This window comes from Oncorhynchus kisutch, linkage group LG13 (genome assembly GCF_002021735.2).
Source record: "Oncorhynchus kisutch isolate 150728-3 linkage group LG13, Okis_V2, whole genome shotgun sequence".
Classification (NCBI taxonomy): Eukaryota; Metazoa; Chordata; class Actinopteri; order Salmoniformes; family Salmonidae; genus Oncorhynchus; species Oncorhynchus kisutch.
Window position 1 is genome coordinate 34,186,005 of NC_034186.2, and position 21,906 is coordinate 34,207,910.

The 21,906-nt window shown below is 43.3% G+C and overlaps 1 protein-coding gene across 2 annotated transcripts in view; it reads left to right on the top strand.

Annotated features, from left to right (window-relative positions):
- The first annotated feature begins 1,085 nt into the window (after positions 1–1,085).
- Positions 1,086–21,906, top strand: part of colgalt2b (collagen beta(1-O)galactosyltransferase 2b) — a 40,046-nt gene continuing 19,225 nt past the window's right edge. Inside the window, exon 1 of one of the 2 annotated variants that reach the window (XM_020498998.2) lies at positions 1,086–1,447. In XM_020498998.2, coding sequence (XP_020354587.1) covers positions 1,209–1,447 — 239 coding nt within the window. In that variant the 5' untranslated portion in view covers positions 1,086–1,208. The remainder of the gene's footprint in view (positions 1,448–21,906) is intronic. The other variant, XM_020498997.2, reaches the window with a different exon arrangement.

The following is a 21,906-nucleotide window of genomic DNA, read 5'->3' on the forward strand; positions in this document are numbered from 1 at the left end:
TGTATAAATATAGATTTTTAAATGTTGGAATACTTTTATGAGGAAACCAAAGGGTGTGCAATATGCCGCTCTATGTAAAAAATAACAATTGAAATGAGGTGGCTAAGTCACATTGTTGAAGAGCAATTGATGTTTGAATATTGTGATCAAGCACTTTGAAGGTCCCTAAATAGTTGCATTGACGGTGCGCGAGGCTTACTACACCGTTGCGGTGTGATTATGAAACTCGGATTGTAATCGGGAAAATAAGACTTGTTCAATGTTTTACACTTTTTTTCCTTCATAGAGAACCTGAGGTATGTAGCTGAAATCGTTCGCGAGCTATTGAAATTTGAAGGTAAGAATGTCTGGCAAATACCGAAAATCAAACCAACTTTACCACGGCGACAGCCATGCACAAGCAGTCAAACCACATGTTGTTCACATGATCTGACATTGCAACCACACAATAAGAGTAGTTAAACATTTATACACATATTTCCATCAGAACAGCATACAGTTTATGCATTTTGCATACATAGACTTGAACTGACAAACACAATATTGCGAAATGTACAACCCTCTTTTGCACTTCAGGTACAATTTTCGTTCTTCTTTCACCCAACATTATTGAATGATAATAGCCTATTGTGTCTAGGCTATCAGTTTATAGCACAGGAAGCTTCAAGCTGCTGGATTTGAGTAAGAAAATGTATTATTTACTTACTAAAATAATGTTATTGGCCATGTTTGGAGCCACCTCTTCTCTCTGTGCTGTTGCACCTGTTAGATTCCCCATGATGTTTTATCAGCCCCTGTCCTGCCTCTGTAGCCTAGTCTCCAAGAGAGAGAGAGAGGGAAAGCAGTAGGAGAGGTATATGAACGTTTTGGGGAGCAGCCAGCGGGGAGGAGGTAGACAAGAGATGTTACCCCTCTCTCCAGTGGAGGCTGCTGATGGGAGGACAGCTCATAATAATGGCTGGAATGGAATGGCATTAAACACTTGGAAACCTTGTGTTTGATGTATTTGAAACCATTCCACTGATTCCGCTCCAGCCATTGCCACGAGCCTGTCCTCCCTAATTAAGGTGCCACCAAACTCCTGTGCTCTCCCTCGTCCACACACTCCATCCCCTTCCCTTCCTACCTTCTTCGCTCCCTCCCACAATCGCTCACTCTTATATTCAGTTGCGGCAGAGCTCAGGTTGGGATAACGGTGTTATCTGGGAATGATGCCGGTTGTTGGAGCCGTGGGAGTCGGACTGCTCTGCGCGCTGCTTGTCGCCCTCATGCCGGGTGGCATGTCGGACTTGGTGACTCTGGTGCAGGACTCGGTCCGACCCGAATCGTCACTGCTGATGCCAAAAGTCATGATCGCCATTCTGGCTCGCAACGCAGCGCACAGCCTGCCGCACTACCTGGGCTGCATCGACAGGCTAGACTATCCGAAGGAGCGGATAGCTATCTGGTGAGAAACTCAACTAAATTTTTTAAAACTTTATTCCGGTTAAATCGTCTCCAATAGCCAACAGCAGGGATCATTAACTAGATTCATCCGCGGGACCATTTTTCTTGAGCGGATGGTCGGGGATCGGAACATAATTACAAATCATTTCTAGACTGCAACTATTTCACAAAAACATAATAATTTCAAACCTTGCTTACATTTGTATACGAGCACGCCTCTCTATTATGCGTGGGAATAGGCCTTCCAATACGAAAATCAATTGGAGATGAATTCCTGGTGTTTAAAAAAAAACCATATATATATATTACTTGACATGAAATACTGTGTGTGTGTTTTTTAAACAAGATTAGCTCAGAAAACTTGGAGGCAAATAAACCCACCCACGGGCGGAGGGCCGCCAGTTGGGGCAAGCCCGCGACAATTCTTGCTTTGCACTTTACTATGGGGAAAAAGTACACACATATAAGTAACATAGAGCTTATTGTTATCGATATGGTGTCGGTATTATAATGAGAACCTCCTGTCCTGTCCACATAAAGAACAGAGACGCTGCTGTCAGCGTGAACGAGACTTTGTTGCTGCGTTTTACAATGCCCTCTCCACGCGTGTCTGCTGGGTTCCTAATTGCATGTTAGGAGTAGATGAATGGGCAGAGCATGTTGTTGACGGTGTTTTTTTTTATTATTATGCACACATTGCAGAAATCAGGGGGCTTAAAACAGCAGCCAGGTGTGGGGGGATGGGGGCCCATATCGCCAAAAGTCTCCATCATCAATTCTCCATAGGCAGTTACACAGGGGTGGACTTGGATAACAATTCGGCTCTGGCATTTTATCCACACCTTTTGTGCTGGTTTATTTGTTTCGGCATTTTCTCTGCTGTCACTGTGCATCTTCTTGTTCTCTGTCTGCCTCTCTGCTTAAGCCTTAAACATGATAAAAGCCAAGCTGTCTTAAGGTGTCATCATGCTTCAGTTCTGCTGGCGGCTAGCCAAAGTTGGCTAAGTGAACCAAACGAATATGTTTGTATACTCCGTTAAAAGACATTCGCTTGAAAAACGACGAACAAAAGCGGCAATAGTACTGTTTGTCCATTTTGAGACGCTGTAGCCAGTATACACTTCCTCTAAATAATCATAATTAATCTAAGACAACTCAATAAATCTGTCATTAATTTAGATGTTTTTTGCAGAGGAGATCTTAGTTGCGCTATTTTACATCTAACTAAGATGTTTGGGGCACTGTTTCGAAATAAAGAAATGTCTCTCATTGAAGGACAACAAAGACTTTACTGAAGAATCTATATTGTTGACCAATCACCGACGAATGGGTGTAGACTAAAACTACCGACTTCGGCTTGCCTCAAGAAAAAATGTAATGTTCCCCAACAACCAAAAACAACCTTACCGAAGTCCAAAACGAACAAAACTGTCACAAAATGTCGTCATAATATATGCACAAACTCTTCCCAACTGTTTCGGCTGGGAAGCATGCAGACGCATTTGGGCTACAGTGCCTTCAGAAAGTATTCAAGCCCCTTAACTTTTTCCACATTTTGTTGTGCTACAGCCTGAATTTAAAATGGTTTAAATTTAGCTTTTTTTTGTTACTGGCCTACACACAGAACCCCATAAGGTCAAAATGGAATAATGTTTTTTGATATGTTGGTAAATTAATTAAAATTAAAAGCTGAAATGTCTGGAGTCAATAAGTATTCAACCCCTTTGTTATGGCAATCCTAAATAAGTTCAGAAGTAAAAATGTGCTTCACAAGTCACATAATAAGTTGCATCACTCTGTGTGCAATAATAGTGTTCAACATGATTTTTGAATGACTCATCTCTCTACCACACACACACAATTATCTATAGGGCCCCTCAGTGAATTTCAAGCACAGATTCAACCACAAAGACCAGGGAGGTTTTCTAATGCCTTACAAAGAAGGGCACCTATTGGTAGATGAGTAAAAATACAATTACAATTACAATTAAAATATATCCCTTTGAGCATGCTGAAGTTATTAATTACACTTTGGATGCTGTATCAATACACCCAGTCACTACAAAGATACAGGCATCCTTCCTAACTCAGCTGCAGGAGAGGATGAAACCGCTCAGGGAATTTACAATGAGGCCAATGGTGTCATTAAAACAGTTAGAGTTTAATGGCTGTGATAGGAGAAAACTGAGGATGGATCAACAATATTGTAGTTACTCCACATTACTAACCTAATTGAAAAAGTGAAAATAAGGAAGCCTGTACAGAATACAAATATTCCAAAACACTTGACAAAACACTGTTTTGCAATAAGGCACTAAAGTAATACTGCAAAAAAATGTGGCAAAGCAATTCACTTTTTGTTCTGAATACAAAGTGTTATGTTTGGGGCAAATCCAATACAACACATTACTGAGTACCACTCTCCATATTTTAAACATAGTAGGGGCTGCATCATGTTAGGGTATTCTTGTAATTGTTAAGGACTGGGGAGTTTTTCAGGATAAAAAATAGACGGAATTGAGCTAAGCATAGGCAAAATCCGTTAGGAAAAACTGGTTCAGTCTGCTTTCCACCAGACACTGGGAAATTATTTTACCTTTCAGCAGGACAATAACCTAAAACACAAGGCCAAATCTACGCTGAAGTTGCTTGAGTGGCCGAGTTACAGTTTTGACTTAACTCAACACAACGCAACAGATGTCTCAAGTTTTGAGGGAGCGTACAACTGGCATGCTGACTGCAGGAATGTCCACCAAAGCTTTTGCCAGATAATTGAATGTTAATTTCTCTACCATAAACCACCTCCAACTTCCAACCGGCCTCACAACCACAGATCATCTGTAAACACACCAGCCCAGGAGCTCCACATCTGGCTTTTTCACCTGTTGAATCGTCTGAGACCACCACCCAGAAAGCTGATGAAACTGGGTTCGCACAACCAAAGAATTTCATCACAAACTGTCAGAAACCGTCTCAGGGAAGCTCATCTGCGTGCTCGTCGTCCTCACCAGGATCTTGACCTGTCTGCAGTTCGGCGGCGTAACCGACTTCAGTGTACAAATGCTCACCTTCAATGGCCACTGGCATGCTAGAGAAGTCTGTTCTTCACGGATGAATCCCGGTTTCAACTGTACTGGGCAGATGGCAGACAGTGTGTATGGCGTCGTGTGGTCGAGTGATTTGCTGATGTCAATGTTGTGAACAGAGTGCCCCATGATGGGGTTATGGTATGGGCAGGCATAAGCTAAGGACAATGAACACAATTGCATTTTATAGATGGCAATTTGAATGTACATAGATCACATGATGAGATCCTGAGGCCCATTGTTGTGCCATTCCTCCGCTGCCATCACCTTCTGTTTCAGCATGATAGTGCATGGTCCCAAGGATCTGTATAGAATTCCTGGAAGCTGAAAATGTCCCAGTTCTTCCATGGCCTGCATACTGACCAGACATGTCACCCATTGAGCATGTTTGTGATTCTCTGGATTGACGAGTACGACAACGTGTTCCAGTTCCCGCCAATATCCAGCAAGTTCGCACAGCCATTGAAGAGGAGTGGGACAACATTCCACAGGCCACAATCACCAGCTTGATCAACTCTATGCGAAGGAGATGTGTCACACTGCATGATGCACATGCTGGTCACACCAGATACTGACTGGTTTTCTGGTCCACACACTTACCATTTTTAAGGTACAGTATCTGTGACCAACAGTCATGTGAAATCCATAGATTAGGGCCTAATGATTTTATTTCATTGACAGATTTCCTTATGTGAACTGTAACTCAGGAACATCTTTGAAATTGTTGCATGTTGCGTTTATATTTTTGTTCAGTGTAAGATAACTCAAGAAATCTGTCAATAGTTTAGACATTTTTGCAGAGGAGATCTTAATTGAGCAAAACAACCTCACAAAATTACATCATAATATATGCACAAACTGTTCCGGACTGTTTCAGATGAGAAGCATGTGGACGCCTTAAGTGTTACTATTAACTACTATTATAGGGCTCCAGACTAACATTTTCCCCTAGTGTCACAGGTGCCACTAACCTTTACACTTGATGGCACCAGCCCATGAGTAATCCTCTTATAAAGTCATGAATTGTGCCTTATTAAGAAGTATAATAAATAGGTAATCAATAAATACATTGTTTTATCTAGCACGTTCCAAGCAAGAATGCAAGGTATTTTCATGTACAACTTAATCCAGTGATAGGAGATAGGGAGAGAGTAGACACTGAGTGGCTCGGACAGCGGCACAAAAGGTGGGTGCTCAACCCATGACTAGTCTACAGGGACAAAGAAAGTCAGTGCACAAGCATGTGGAGAATGCCCATCACATACCTATTGTGTTGCACATGGAAACTTTTAAGAGGGACTTGATAGTTTAATGCGTTTTCTCTGTTTCTCCCAGAATTGAAGTCCTCACCAGTTGGATGCTTTTGTCTTTTGTTTTCCACTCATCCTTTCAAGGCTTGCTTTTGTTTGCAGCTTTATGTATGTCTGTTTCTCATTGAGAACACTTCCCAATGCGCACACACACACACACACACACACACACACACACACACACACGCAAACAAATATCTACCCTGGTGTTTTAATATTTGGGAACAGATTTCCTAAATTCAACTTATTTTTTGCTGAATTACGTTTTTGGCCCGCGGGCCGTTTGTTACCGACCCCTGCCCGGCCCCTGACCTATAGGATGTGCCTGTTGCTGCTGCATTCTACTGTCTGTCTGTATTGTTCTCCTGAATCTGAACCAATGACTGTAAAGGTCTCAGTATATCTCTGCATGCTCTCAATACTAACTGCCAATGAGAAGTTTTTTGGCAAAGAGACATTTATTGGGTGGTTGAGCAGCCTAGATGTTCAGTTTTGATAATCACTGTACCATGAAGAAGAGTTTTTTAAAGTATGAGAATCCACAATCAGCTCCTTCGTTTTGAAGAGGTTATTTTCCCGGCACCACTCTGCCAGGGCCCTCACCGCCTCCCTGTAGGCTGTCTCGTCATTGTTGGTAATCAGGCCTACTACTGTTGTGTCATCTGCAAACTTGATGATTGAGTTGGAGGCGTACGTGTTCACAGTCATGGGTGAACAGGGAGTACAGGAGGGGGCTGAGCATGCACCCTTGTGGGGCCCCTGTGTTGAGGATCAGCGAAGTGGAGGTGTTGTTTCCTACCTTCACCACCTGGGGGCGGCCCATCAGGAAGTTTAGGACCCAATTGCACAGGGTGGCGTTCAGACACAGGGTGGCGTTCAGACCCAGGGCGCCGAGCTTAATTATGAGCTTGGAGGGTACTATGGTGTTGAAGGCTGAGCTATAGTCAATGAACAGCATTTTTACATAGGTATTCCTCTTGTCCAGATGGGAAATGCATTGTCTGGCGGTAAGCAAATTGAAGTGGGTCTAGAGTGTCAGGTAATGTAGAGGTGATATGATCCTTAACTAGCCTCTCAAAGCACTTCATGATGACAGACATGAGTGCTACGGGGCGATAGTCATTTAGTTCCAGACAGCTGGTATGCACATGGTCTGAGGATGAGGCTAGGGATGCCGTCTGGGCTGGCAGCCTTGCGAGGATTAACACGCTTAAATGTCTTACTCACGTCGGCCACAGAGAATGAGAGCCCACAGTCCTTGAGAGGGGGCCGCGTCGGTGGCAATGTGTTATCCTCAAAGCGGGCGAAGAAGGTGTTTAACTTATCCATGAGCAAGATGTCGGTGTCCACGTCGTGGCTGGTTTTTCCTTTGTAATCCGCAATTATCTGTAGACCGTGCCACATACGTCTCGTGTCTGTGCTGTTGATTTCTGACTCCACTTTGTCTCTGTACTGACGTTTTGCCTGTTGATTGACAAACGGAGGGAAAACTACACTTTTTGTATTCAACCATATTTCCAGTCACCTTGCCATAGTTAAATGCGATGGTTCGCACTTTCAGTTTTGTACGAATGCTGCCATCTATACATGGTTTCTGGTTTGGGTAGGTTTTAATAGTCACCATGGGAGCAACATCCTCTATACACTTCCTGATGAACTCAGTCACCGTGTCCGTGTATACTTCAATGTTATCAGAGGCTACCCAGAACATATCCCAGTCTGCATGATCAAAACAATCTTGATGCATTGATTCCGATTGGTCAGACCAGCGTTGAATAGACCTTAGCACGGGTACTTCCTGTTAACACATGGACTGTAGTACTCGCTCTGGAAAGTGTTTTTACAGATCGAGTACTACAGTGAATGTGTTGTAAGAACTTCGGTAGCATTTTCCTCAAATTTACTTTGTTAAAACCCCCAGCTACAATAAATGCGGCCTCAGGATATGTGGTTTTCCAATTTGCATAAAGTTCAGTGTAGTTCCTTGAGGGCCGTTGTGGTATCGGCTTGAGAGGGAATATACACGACTGTGACTATGACCGAAGAGATTTCTCTTGGGAGGTAATACGGTCGTCATTTGATTGTAAGGTATTCTACATCAGGTGAACAAAAGGACTTGAGTTTTTGTACGTTAATACAATCACACCGTGAGTAGTTAATCATGAAACATACACCACCGCCCTTCTTCTTCTCGTAGACTTCTTTATTCCTGTCTGCGCGATGTACTGAGAACCCAGCTGGCTGTATGGACGGGACAGTATATCCGGAGAGAGCCATGATTCTGTGAAACAGAGTATGTTACAGTCCCTGATGTCTTTCTGGAAGGAGATCCTCACCATGAGCTCATCTACTTTATTGTCCATAGACTGAACATTAGCGAGTAATATACTCGGAAGAGGTGGATGGTGTGCATGCCTCCTCAGTCGGACTAGAAGTCCACTCTGAATACCTCTTCTCCGACGTCGGCGTCTTGGAGAGCCAATGGGATAAGTTCAATTGCACTGGGGGGTACGAACAAAGGATCCAATTTGGGAATGTCGTTTTCCTTGTCGTAATGCTGGTGAGTTACCGCCGCTCTGATATCCGAATGTTATTTCCGGCTGTATGTAATAACCCTAAAAAACTTCCTGGGCTAATAATGTAAGAAATAGCACACAAAAAAAAACAAAATACTGCAAAGTTGCTTAAGAGCTAGAAGCAGAGCTGTCATGTCTGTCGGCACCCTTTACAATACATATACAGTATATGTATTGTATAAACAAAAACAGTGGTTGTACAACCTAGATAAAGCGAGGCAGTGAAAGCAACAGAATGGTAGAATTATGATTTGTGAAATAAAAGCTGATTGTGTGATTTAAATATGTGCTGGCCACAGACCCAGTGCTAGTGGCAAATTACTGGGTGGCAAGGCCCAAGGCTGTGTGTTTGTGTTGGGGCTGACGGGTAGAGCTTGTACCCTGCTCACCTTTCAGTTCTCCCTGCCCTACCTCTGCGACACGGAGACTGTCGCTGTTCATGTGTGTATGTAGGGTCACATGAGAGTTTCAACTGGGTCATGGCTGGAGGAAGGGCAGTCTGTGTGTATGATAGAGACACAGAACAGATGGGATAACACACTCTCCACAGAAAGCTTCAGTAGTCTGAAAAGCAAATGGACGTGTCTGTCTGACAGAGAGGACTGAGAGAGAGGTGAGAGACTCACACTGTGCTGTGAAAGAATGCAGGGACTGGTTTTTAGGAAAGAGGTAGACAGGGGGCGGAGGCAGGGTGGTTGGCAGGCTTGTGTTGAGAATTACACAGGGGCACTGAGCAGGTTAGTAAAGTGAACTCACATTCCATCCATGCTCAAACAGTGTACCCTCCCCCTCCCCTCCCTCCTCTGCCCCCAGGACAACATTGAGCTGGCTGCAGGCCAACAACTGGACCCGGGCCAGTGATTGGTTGATGGAATGTAACTCAGCCCTGTGATTGGTCACCAGGTCATGACTACGTGTTGTGAGTGGAGGGAAAGGCTGAGCTCATCTTTGGGGCAGCGTTCAGGAGTAACTCAGTAGTCTGGAGCTAGGTCTGTGGGCTGTTTATTATAAGTGCTTAACCAGGTGGTGAACTGGAGGGAGAGATGGTTTGTCGATGTGTTTCGACATAGATCATGTCAGGACTATGAAAAGACAACGGTTCCCAGAATGATCTGTATTGATGTGAAATAGCCTAATAACAGAGAATTCCTTGTGGTTTCTGTACTCGTATCCCCATGTTAGAGTATCATATGACATAACCCACTGCACAATGCACACACCAAGAAATCTGAACCACAAAGAAAACATCTGAACCACAAATCATGTTTTACTGCTACATGCAGATGAAAGAGAGTACCATCCAAACCATGTGTGCCCTTAGGCCTTAGGTATTATAGTGTTGTTAGCACAGATGTCACGCCCCCTCAGAGAGAGAGAGAGAGACACAGCTACAGTGGGGCAAAAAAGTATTTAGTCAGCCACCAATTGTGCAAATTCTCCCACTTAAAAAGATGAGAGAGGCCTGTCATTTTCATTATAGGTACACTTCAAATATGACAGACAAAATGAGAAAAGAAATCCAGAAAATCATATTGTAGGATTTTTAATGAATTTATTTGCAAATTATGGTGGAAAATAAGTATTTGGTCAATAACAAAAGTTTATCTCAATACTTTGTTATATACCCTTTGTTGACAATGACGGAGGTCAAACGTTTTCTGTAAGTCTTCACAAGGTTTTCACACACTGTTGCTGGTATTTTGGCCCATTCCTCCATGCAGATGTCCTCTAGAGCAGTGATGTTTTGGGGCTGTTGCTGGGCAACACGGACTTTCAACTCCCTCCAAAGATTTTCTATAGGGTTGAGATCTGGAGACTGGCTAGGCCACTCCAGGACCTTGAAATGCTTCTTACGAAGCCACTCCTTCGTTGCCCGGGGCGGTGTGTTTGGGATCATTGTCATGCTGAAAGACCCAGCCACGTTTCATCTTCAATGTCCTTGCTGATGGAAGGAGGGTTTCACTCAAAATCTCACGATACATGGCCCCATTCATTCTTTCTTTTACACGGATCAGTCGTCCTGGTCCCTTTACAGAAAAACAGCCCCAAAGCATGATGTTTCCACCCCCATGCTTCACAGTAGTTATGGTGTTCTTTGGATGCAACTCAGCATTCTTTGTCCTCCAAACACGACAAGTTGAGTTTTTACCAAAAAGTTATATTTTGGTTTCATCTGACCATATGACATTCTCCTAATCTTCTTCTGGATCATCCAAATGCTCTCTAGCAAACTTCAGACGGGCATGGACATGTACTGGCTTAAGCAGGGGGACACGTCTGGCACTGCAGGATTTGAGTCCCTGGCGGCGTAGTGTGTTACTAATGGTAGGCTTTGTTACTTTGGTCCCAGCTCTCTGCAGGTCATTCACTAGGTCCCCCTAGTGAATTTATTTGCAAATAAATTGATTAAAAATCCTACAATGTGATTTCCCAGATTTTTTTCCTAATTTTGTCTGTCATAGTTGAAGTGTACCTATGATGACAATTACAGGCCTTTCTCATCTTTTTAAGTGGGAGAACTTGCACAATTGGTGGCTGACTAAATACTTTTTTGCCCCACTGTACATGTGAGCTCTCACATTTTTCAACATTTATACAAAAGGATAGATGTGGAGTTAGATAAACTTGGATTTGTCGGTAGGTACATACAGTGCCTTGCGAAAGTATTCGGCCCCCTTGAACTTTGCGACCTTTTGCCACATTTCAGGCTTCAAACATAAAGATATAAAACTGTATTTTTTGTGAAGAATCAACAACAAGTGGGACACAATCATGAAGTGGAACGACATTTATTGGATATTTCAAACTTTTTTAACAAATCAAAAACGGAAAAATTGGGCGTGCAAAATTATTCAGCCCCTTTACTTTCAGTGCAGCAAACTCTCTCCAGAAGTTCAGTGAGGATCTCTGAATGATCCAATGTTGACCTAAATGACTAATGATGATAAATACAATCCACCTGTGTGTAATCAAGTCTCCGTATAAATGCACCTGCACTGTAATAGTCTCAGAGGTCCGTTAAAAGCGGAGAGAGCATCATGAAGAACAAGGAACACACCAGGCAGGTCCGAGATACTGTTGTGAAGAAGTTTAAAGCCGGATTTGGATACAAAAAGATTTCCCAAGCTTTAAACATCCCAAGGAGCACTGTGCAAGCGATAATATTGAAATGGAAGGAGTATCAGACCACTGCAAATCTACCAAGACCTGGCCGTCCCTCTAAACTTTCAGCTCATACAAGGAGAAGACTGATCAGAGATGCAGCCAAGAGGCCCATGATCACTCTGGATGAACTGCAGAGATCTACAGCTGAGGTGGGAGACTCTGTCCATAGGACAACAATCAGTCGTATATTGCACAAATCTGGCCTTTATGGAAGAGTGGCAAGAAATCCATTTCTTAAAGATATCCATAAAAAGTGTTGTTTAAAGTTTGCCACAAGCCACCTGGGAGACACACCAAACATGTGGAAGAAGGTGCTCTGGTCAGATGAAACCAAGATTGAACTTTTTGGCAACAATGCAAAATGTTATGTTGGCGTAAAAGCAACACAGCTCATCACCCTGAACACACCATCCCCACTCTCAAACATGGTGGTGGCAGCATCATGGTTTGGGCCTGCTTTTCTTCAGCAGGGACAGGGAAGATGGGTTAAAATTGATGGGAAGATGGATGGAGCCAAATACAGGACCATTCTGGAAGAAAACCTGATGGAGTCTGCAAAAGACCTGAGACTGGGACGGAGATTTGTCTTCCAACAAGACAATGATCCAAAACATAAAGCAAAATCTACAATGGAATGGTTAAAAAATAAACATATCCAGGTGTTAGAATGGCCAAGTCAAAGTCCAGACCTGAATCCAATCGAGAATCTGTGGAAAGAACTGAAAACTGCTGTTCACAAATGCTCTCCATCCAACCTCACTGAGCTCGAGCTGTTTTGCAAGGAGGAATGGGAAAACATTTCAGTCTCTTGATGTGCAAAACTGATAGAGACATACCCCAAGCGACTTACAGCTGTAATCGCAGCAAAAGGTGGCGCTACAAAGTATTAACTTAAGGGGGCTGAATAATTTTGCACGCCCAATTTTTCAGTTTTTGATTTGTTAAAAAAGTTTGAAATATCCAATAAATGTCATTCCACTTCATGATTGTGTCCCACTTGTTGTTGATTCTTCACAAAAAAATACAGTTTTATATCTTTATGTTTGAAGCCTGAAATGTGGCAAAAGGTTGCAAAGTTCAAGGGGGCCGAATACTTTCGCAAGGCACTGTATGCAGGATGCTACCCTCCACAGCATGGCCTTCGCTCCAGATCAAAACTCCAAACCTACAACCTCATTTTGAACCAAAATTAACCAGAGAGATTACTGCTTCCAAGATTTCCCTGTTCCAAGCTATATGGAGGGTGCTCTAGCAAACAAACAGCAGAGACCTGAGGACATCATCCAACCTGGAACTGAGTGAGTAGTGTTTGGTCTGATGCTATTTTGCAAGCCAAGAAGAAAAAGAAAAATGAAAAAAATGAAAAGTACATTACAATGATATATTTTACTTTATAGAGACTGAATGCTGAGGTAATGCTCAATTAGCACTACGGTGTGAAGTAAAGGGTGTCGAGGCCTTTGGGCCCAACAAGTGGCCGGAGTCTTTGAAGCGCCCTTTGAAGCCCCCTCACGCTGTTCAAAGACCATTCACTGGTATTTTCTACAAGAAATCTTCCTCCAGAAATAAAAGCATCTCCCAAGTGGGTGTGACACCTAGTCCCATTGCCTGCTGCACTGCTGCTTGGATTCCACCTGGTGATCTGTTCAACCTGTCTCCCCCTCTGGTACAGGTACCCCCACCACACTCCCGAGCTTTCGCTCACCTCTAGCACACACGCACTGTTGGGGCGAGTGACTCTGAACTTACAATGGCTAGCCCCAAGTCGTTATATATATATTTTTTTATTGTGCATTTTTCTATTTTGCTTTTTGCCTCATAACTCCTGCACACTTTGTTGACTCCAAACTTTCTTTACCCAACTGCGGGACAGACTGTTCATTCCCACACTCGGGACACTGGCTCTCTATTGGTTACAGACTTTTGGCCTCCCCATCCTATTCTAACCACCTCTCGCTTTGTATTCATGTTACCTGATGAAATCGCTGTACAATATGATCTTGTTGCCATCTGATGCACATTCAGATGTCATAAATCAGCACTGTAGACCTCTTCCTGTCCTATGCCGTGCCTTGATTGTATTACTGTTGATGATATCAGGAAATGTGCATGTACACCCCGGCCCATCTACTGTTGCAAGCTTCAATTCTGACTTGCTCTGATATCTGCTTCACTGATTTCTGCTCTCGTAAAAGCCTGGGCTTTCTGCACATTAACACTAGAAACTTATTTCCTAAAATGGATCAATTGAAAGTGTGGGTTCACAGCTCCAATCCAAATGTGTTGGTTATTACTGAGACGTGGTTAAGGAAGAGTGTTTTGAACACTGATGTTAACCTTTCTTGTTATAACCTTTTTCGGCAAGACAGATCTTCCAAAGTTGGGGGAGTGGCAATCTTTACCAAGGATCACCTTCAGTGCTCGGTTGTCTCCACCAAGTCTGTCCCCAAATTTGATTTGCTGGTTTTAAGCATTAAACTTTCAAATAGCTCTTTGTTGACTGTTGCTGGGTGCTATCGTCATCCATCAGCACCGGCCTGTACCCTAACTGCCATTAGCTCTCTCCTGGCCCCTTACACCAAGTCTGAATTTGTCCAGCTAGGTGACCTAATCTGGGACATGCTTAAACCACCGGACCAAATCCTAAAGCAATGGGACTCCTTAAATCTTTCTCAGATTATTACCAATCCCACAATGTATGACTCCAAACACCCAGAAAATGCAACTCTCCTCGATGTTATCCTCACAAATAATCCTGATAGGTATCAGTCTGGTGTTTTCTGTATTGACCTTAGTGTAATCACTGTTTTACAGCCTGGGTTTTGTAATGACTGCTCAGTGAAACGACCTGTGCTGATTTGTCATAGATGCTTGCTATAAACTTTAATGAGCAAGCCTTCCTTCATGAGCTGGCCTCTGTAAAATGGGATAGAATCAGCTTGATCCCCTCTGTCGAAGACGTTTGGACCTTCTTTTTTTATATTTCCAGTGGTATTGTTAACAAATACGACCCCATGAAGAAAAGGATCATTAAAAACAGGTTCAGCCCCTGGTTCGACTGTGATCTTGCAGAGTTACTCTACCTCAAGAATTGCATTTGGCGAAAGGCTCGGCACATGCATACTCAGGCTGACTGGCTCTCGTTCAGGACAATGAGAAATAAGTTCACTTACGCTCTCCAGATAGCTAAAGTTAGTTACTTTAAGGATCAGTTCTCTCTCTGTGGGTCTAACCCCAAGAAGTTCTGGAAAACAGTTAAAGACCTGGAGAATAAACTCTCCTCCTCACAGCTGCCCATGTCCCTTAATGTTGATGTGGTTGTTACTGACATGAAACACATGACTGAGCTCTTTAATCACCACTTCATTAAGTCAGGATTCCTATTTGACTAAGCCATGCCTCCTTGCCCGTCCAACATTTCTTCATCTCCCACACCTTCTAATGTGACTATCCCCTTTCTTCCTTAAGGTTGCTGCCCATATCATCGCCAAGCCTATCTCCAATCTTTTTAACCTGTCTCTCCTTTCTGGGGAGGTTCCCATTGCTTGTAAGGCAGCCACGGTTCATCCTTTATTTAAAGGGTAGATCAAGCTGATCCTAACTGTTATAGGCCTATTTTTATTTTGCCCTGTTTATCAAAAGTATTGGAAAAACCTGTCAATAATCAACTGACTGGCTTTCTTGATGTCTATAGTATTCTCTCTGGTATGTAATCTGGTTTCCGCTCAGGTTATGGATGTGTCACTGCAACCTTAAAGGCCCTCAATGATGTCACCATTGCCCTTGATTCTAAGCAATGTTTTGCTGCTATTTCTATTGACTTGGCCGAAGCTTTTCATACGGTAGACCATTCTTGTGGGCCGGCTAAGGAGTATTGGTGTCTCTGATGGGTCTTTGGCCTGATTTGTAAACTACCTCTCTCAAAGAGTGCAGTGTATAAAGTCAGAAAATCTGCTGTCTCAGCGACTGCCTGTCACCAAGGGAGTACCCCAAGGCCCGATCCTAGGCCCCACGCTCTTCGCAATAAACATCAACAACATCTGCTCATGCAGTAGGAAGCTCTCTCATCCATTTATATGCAGATGATACAGTCTTATACTCAGCTGGCCCCTCCCCAGATTTTGTGTTACATGCTCTACAACAAAGCTTTCTTCGTATCCAACAAGCTTTCTCTACCCTTAACCTTGTTCTGAATACCTCCAAAACAAAGGCTTATGTGGCTTGGTAAGGAGAATGCCCCTCTTCCCACAGGTGTTATTACTACCTCTGAGGGTTTAGAGCTTGAGGTACTCACCTCATACAAGTACTTGGGAGTATGGCTAGATGGTGCACCATCCTTCTCTCAGCACATATCAAAGCTACAGGCTAAAGTTAAATCTAGACTTGGTTTCCTCTATCGTAATCGCTTCTCTTTCACCCCAGCTGCCAGACTTATCCTGATTCAGATGACCATTCTACCCATGCTAGATTACGGAGACATCATTTATAGATCGGCAGGTAAGGATGCTCTCGAGCGGCTAGATGTTCTTTACCATTCGGCCATCATATTTCCCACCAATGCTCCTTATAGGACACTCTATTCTCCTCTGTAAACTGATCATCTCTGTATACCCGTCGCAAGATCCACTGGTTTATGCTTATTTATAAAACCCTCTTTGGCCTCACTCCACCCATCTGAGATATCTACTGCAGCCCTCATCCTCCATATACAACACCCATTCTGCCAGTCACATTCTGTTAAAAGTCCCCAAAGCACACACATCCCTTGGGTCGCTCCTCTTTTCAGTTCGCTGCAGCTAGTGACTGGAACGAGCTGCAACAAACATTCAAACTGGAAAGTTTGACCCTTTCTACTGGATTACAACATTGAACGCTAAGTAGCAGTCCAATAACCAACTATTTCCTCTGATCTACACTATATTCCGTCTCCTAGAATTCCATCGTGCTGCGTAGAATCTTTCTGGGAGTATAGAACCTTGATCCACCTCCGAGTGCAACTGTGTCACCTCAGGTCTGATAGCAGTGTGGGTTCTGGAGGAGTATCTCATGGTTTTAATTCTTCTGTCAGGCCTGGGGGTGAGGGCCTTGGTTTATGTCTTTTTGACCATGTCAGGAGACCCTTTTACATTTTTGGGAGTGTTTTTTTCACAGAAAGGAAAGGGGGAAGAAGACAGGATAAGATTTTGTTGAATTTGAAGCAGACAATTTGGGCTTTTGTGAATGTAAATTATTATATCAGATTTTTTTCTCTCTTGGTTTCTCTGTATAATCTTCTCCCCATCTCTCTCTCTCTCTCTCTTTTTCCCTCTCACTCTCTCTTTGATTTGATTTCCCTCTCTCACTCTGTGCATTAGATCATATCACTGGCACATGGCTGGTATGTGAGTGTGTGTTTAATTATCCTCAGTGCTCTGGCCCAGTGTCAGTCCGTTGGGGTCTGCATGTGGTGGTGTGTGTGTGTGTCTGTTTCTACTCAGCTGGCCAGTACCCTGCCTCTCCTTCTGATTCCCATTACCAATCCCATACCAAATTTCCCATCGCCTTGGGCTAGACTTATGCTTAGGGAGTAGCTCCGTGTCACAGGAACTACATGATTCACACAACATAATCCATACCACCTTCTAACTCACTCAACATAATATGAACACACACACTCCTGATATGATTTACACACACCATTCTTACCTGAGGAGTGTTAATACCAGTTGCTTCCTCATAAAACCTGAGAGGATATGGGACTGTTCCCAGACCTATGTCTGACATCAGAGAAAACAGCTCCATGTCCCCTGCCAGGAGTTGTGGCTGTACTCAGAACATCCCGGGCCATGTGTTAGTGTCAGTGGATCCCCAAAGGGGAGCTGAAACAGAGCAGAGTGCTCAGTTAGAAGGGCCTGTTAGCATTGAAGTGATTGTCTCTTACCCAATAGTTCTGGAGGCAGCCCAGCAACAATAGATCTGGCCAATGCTGAAATAAACTGCTATCCAGACAAAGTATTCGATTTCTCTTCAGAAAGACAGGAAAATACCAGAGAGAAAGAGAGAGAGAGGTGTTTTGAGGGACATAATGATGACAGGACAGTAGTGTATTCAACAGTGGCCAGAGGAGCATACAATTTTAGCCCAGTCAGTCAGTCTGCCTGTCTGTGTGTCATCATCCTGTCTTAAACACCGAGGCACACTTTACTACCGCTGTTCATGCTCTCTCATTCTCTATCCATCCCTCTTCTATCCCTCCCGTCTCTATCCCCCTACCTCTTCTATCCCTCCCGTCTCTCTCCCCCTACCTCTTCGCTCTCTCTTTTTCTCTCAGTCGATCTGTCTTTCTTATTGTCCCTTATAAACAAAGTGATTGTGATTGTATAATTTACTATCAGTTTGAAATTATCTACACATGACTGAGTAGGTTATTCATCTAGATGTGCAGTAAGACAGCGGTTAGGGTTTTCAGAGAGCATATTAAGATCGATGAGAGCGTTTATGCTTGAGAGTGATAGTGACAATATATACTGAGTGTACAAGACATTAAGGAACACCTGCTCTTTCCATGACATAGACTGACCAAGTGAATCCAGGTGAAAGCTATGGTCCCTTATTGATGTCACTTATTAAATCCACTTCAATCGGTGCATATGAAGGGGAGGAGACGGGTTAAAGAAGGATGTTTAAGCCTTGAGAGAATTGAGACATGGATTCAGAGGGTGAATGGACAAGACAAAAGAGTGCCTTTGAACGGGGTATGGTAGTAGGTGCCAGGTGCACCGGTTTGTGTCAATAACTGCAACGCTGCTGGGTTTTTCACACTCAACAGTTCCCATTGTGTATCAAGAATGGTCCACCACCCAAAGAACATCCAGCCAACTTAACACAACTCTGGGAGGCATTGGAGTCAACATGGGCCAGCATCCCTCTGAAACGCTTTTGAATCTTTGTTTATTCCATACCCTGATGAATTGAGGCTGTTCTGAGGGTAAAAGGGGAGGGTGCAACTCAATATTAGGAAGGTGCTCCTAATGTTTTGTACATTCAGTGTATATTTCAAAGCTGTCTTGTGTATTTCATGTGGGTGACTAAATGTGAGAAATTGCATGTTAGGGAGCAAGGCGTTCAATGTGTGTAGAAATCGACAGTGTGAATTTATGGATGAAAGTGTGTAAAAAGTATGAGTGGGTTGCCCAGAGGGCAAGAACACAGAGATTCTTCTGACAGATTATATTGGCAAGTTACCTTGTTTGGCCTGACTGAGTGTGTATGGATAAGTCATGTGTGTGAGGATGAGGTGCTGTATAGGCTCTAAGGGGGAGGAGCATGGGCCATTCTGCCGTGTGTTGACTGTGAATGTTCTGAGTAATTCGGCTAGTAGGTCTCAACCCCCCCCCTTCCCTGCCAGGCCAGCATGCATTGCCTCAGCCACGTCAGCCTGGGTAGGGGAGGGGGGCTACTGCACACACACACACACACACACACACACACACACACACACACACACACACACACACACACACAATTTAGACAGAGTGATGCATAACTGTTAACACTAGTTACAGTACGAGGTCATGTCCAATCCAGATACATTAGAAGGATTTTAGGCCTCGTTACTTTCACTGAAGTGTTTGAGTGTTTTTGGACCAGGTGTGACCCTTCTGATCCCTCCCATTGATCACTGTCAGCTAATCACACCTTCCTCACTGATGATGGCATAGCCAGTCCAAGTGGGACCCATAGATAAAGGAGAGAGGGATGGAGAGAGAGAAAGAGAGGGGAAGGATGTGTAGGTGAAACCTAGGAGCATGTGTTGTCCAGATGCATATCAGAAAGAAAGCAGAGATGCAGTGCTCCAGGCCTGAAGATAATGAGCTGGAGAGTTACTGGAAACTTCCAAGAGGGCAGCGTGAATGAATAAAGTGAGAGATGAGTGAAAAGAAGGAGGAGGGACCAGTGTTCAGTCCAAACCCTCAAAGCCTGAATTGTTAACACTTTACACTCATTGAAAATGGCAGATTTGGGCACTGAGAAGCTGTACAGTAAAATGGCTCTGCGCTTCACAGCTCTGTATGGGTTTTGACTGACGGACGTTTTCAACTTGATCACTCCATGCGACAAGAAGTTAATTGGGCAACTTTTGCAAATGTTTTGTTGTCTGAGTGAGAAAAATGCTCTAAGTTAAGAGGACTTCACATTTCCATATCATAAAACTCATGTCATATACATGGTCAATGTTTATGATCAATATGTGTGATGACATGGCGTCATACCCTGGGTTGTTCTGAACAGAATGAGCCTATGTTTATCTACTGTGAAGAACATTTGCTGTGGAACATGCACCTGAATGATCTCGTGACTCCATTCCATGCGTACCAAAATTACCATCTGCTTCTTTGAATTGCCCTGTGAAAGCCTAAAACTGTAAGATCATATTTAAAACATAACTGGTCATGTTGGCAATATAACAAGCTTTGAAATTATGCCCACCTGACCCAGACAGATTTAAAATGGCCGTTTTGGGATTGCATAAACAACAACCATAATTGTGTGATGGCGGGGATGGGGTTGTGTTCAACACAACTACAAGTGTTCTTGCTCTAGTTCCTCAAAGTCACAGCTAGGAGAGCTCATAAAAGCACCTTATAGTTGAATACTCTTCTTTGAGTCATAAAAGTGCAGTGAAATGACGTAGGAACTGTGCACACTATGGAGAGGTTTGTGACCACTTGGAGACACCCGTTAGACCTCTCACTCAAACCCTTGTCATTTTTCCCCCCTTACTTTTCACCTACCTCACATTTTCCAGGAATATTCTTATCGTGTTACTGAATGTATCCAGAGTATTTTCAGATTTCGTTATCAACAAATACGGTGAAAAGTACAGTAAATGTACAATGCACATATAAATCAACAGTGTAATGTTTGTATTCAGTCTTGTGTCAGGTGAACTCTCCTCAACTTTGGTCTAATAATTTTCCTATAATCTCAACGGTTCTCATGTAATTTCTACCATGCTTCTGCATATTCTTTTCATATTTCTTCTGTCAGAAACATGTATATTTAGCCCTATCCATATACAGTAGGCCAATTCCCACTAGCGTAAAGGGTTAAACACCTACAAAACTTAGCAGGACTCAACACTCTCTCTCACATGTACAGCACACACACATTCACAGGAGCGCTAAGACACGGGCACTATGTGCACTTATGAATACACTTTAAGATATACACAGTATCCCACAAGCACATTCATTTTTTCCTTTCACACATCATTGCTATTGACTTCCAGGCTTGGCTGCAGTGCATGTGAGTGTGGTTAGGGGGATGTGGGGATGACTAGGCAGCCTGGGAGACAGGGGACACACAGGGACTCAAGCTGCTGCTCTGGACACTCCCTGGCTGGGGAGAGGACATTGAGAGGCCTGGAAAGGATAGATCCTCCCGGAAACAGGACATGCATGTGTGGAATAGGAGATGGAATGATGGAGATTCACCTCAAAAAACTGTAGGTAGAGACACAGAAGTGAAACATAGACATGTGCCTGCCTATCTTCTGCCTGTACAGCCCCCCCCTGTGAGCTGTGTGTTACGGCTCAGAGGGGCTTAGTGAAGAATGAAGAACAGTCAGAAACCTTCAACTGCTACATGGTTGAATAGGCTCCTCCTAGAATTGTGTTAACATTTTAGTGGGGAATGTGGAAACCAAACCTTAGTGTGGTCATCTGTTTGTTTGTGTTTTGTTTTAATAAGCGTGGTGAGGAATTTACTAAATAGGTTTACTTTTTCCTACGGTATGAGATACAATCCTTCTGACATATTTGTCAATGTGACCTCACAGACTCGTATAAGGAAGGGAACAACGTAATGAAATTCAAACACATGCTCCAGATTGCTCACTCGCAAAACACACACACACACACCTGCACATACACGCATCCTCATATACAGAACATATCGAAGCTCCTCTGTTTTAGACTTTTTCACAAATCCACGCCTATTCAAATCCCAGATCTACGTCTTTCATTTGAAAAAGTCATGTACTAACATATGCATTTCCTGCAGAAATTTTGTGGTTGAAAAAACATGTGCACATGCACATCCGCTCATTACCTCCAAGTCAGGTGTTTTTACCTTAACCTCTCTGGTACAAGTGGGACGCTAGTGTCCCACCTCGACAACAGCCAGTGAAATTGCAGGGCGCCAAATTCAAAACAACAGAAATCACATAATTAAAATTCCTCAAACATACAAGTATTTTACACCATTTTAAAGATAAACTTCTTGTAAATCCAGCCACAGTGTCCGATTTGAAATAGGCTTTACGGCGAAAGCACACCGATT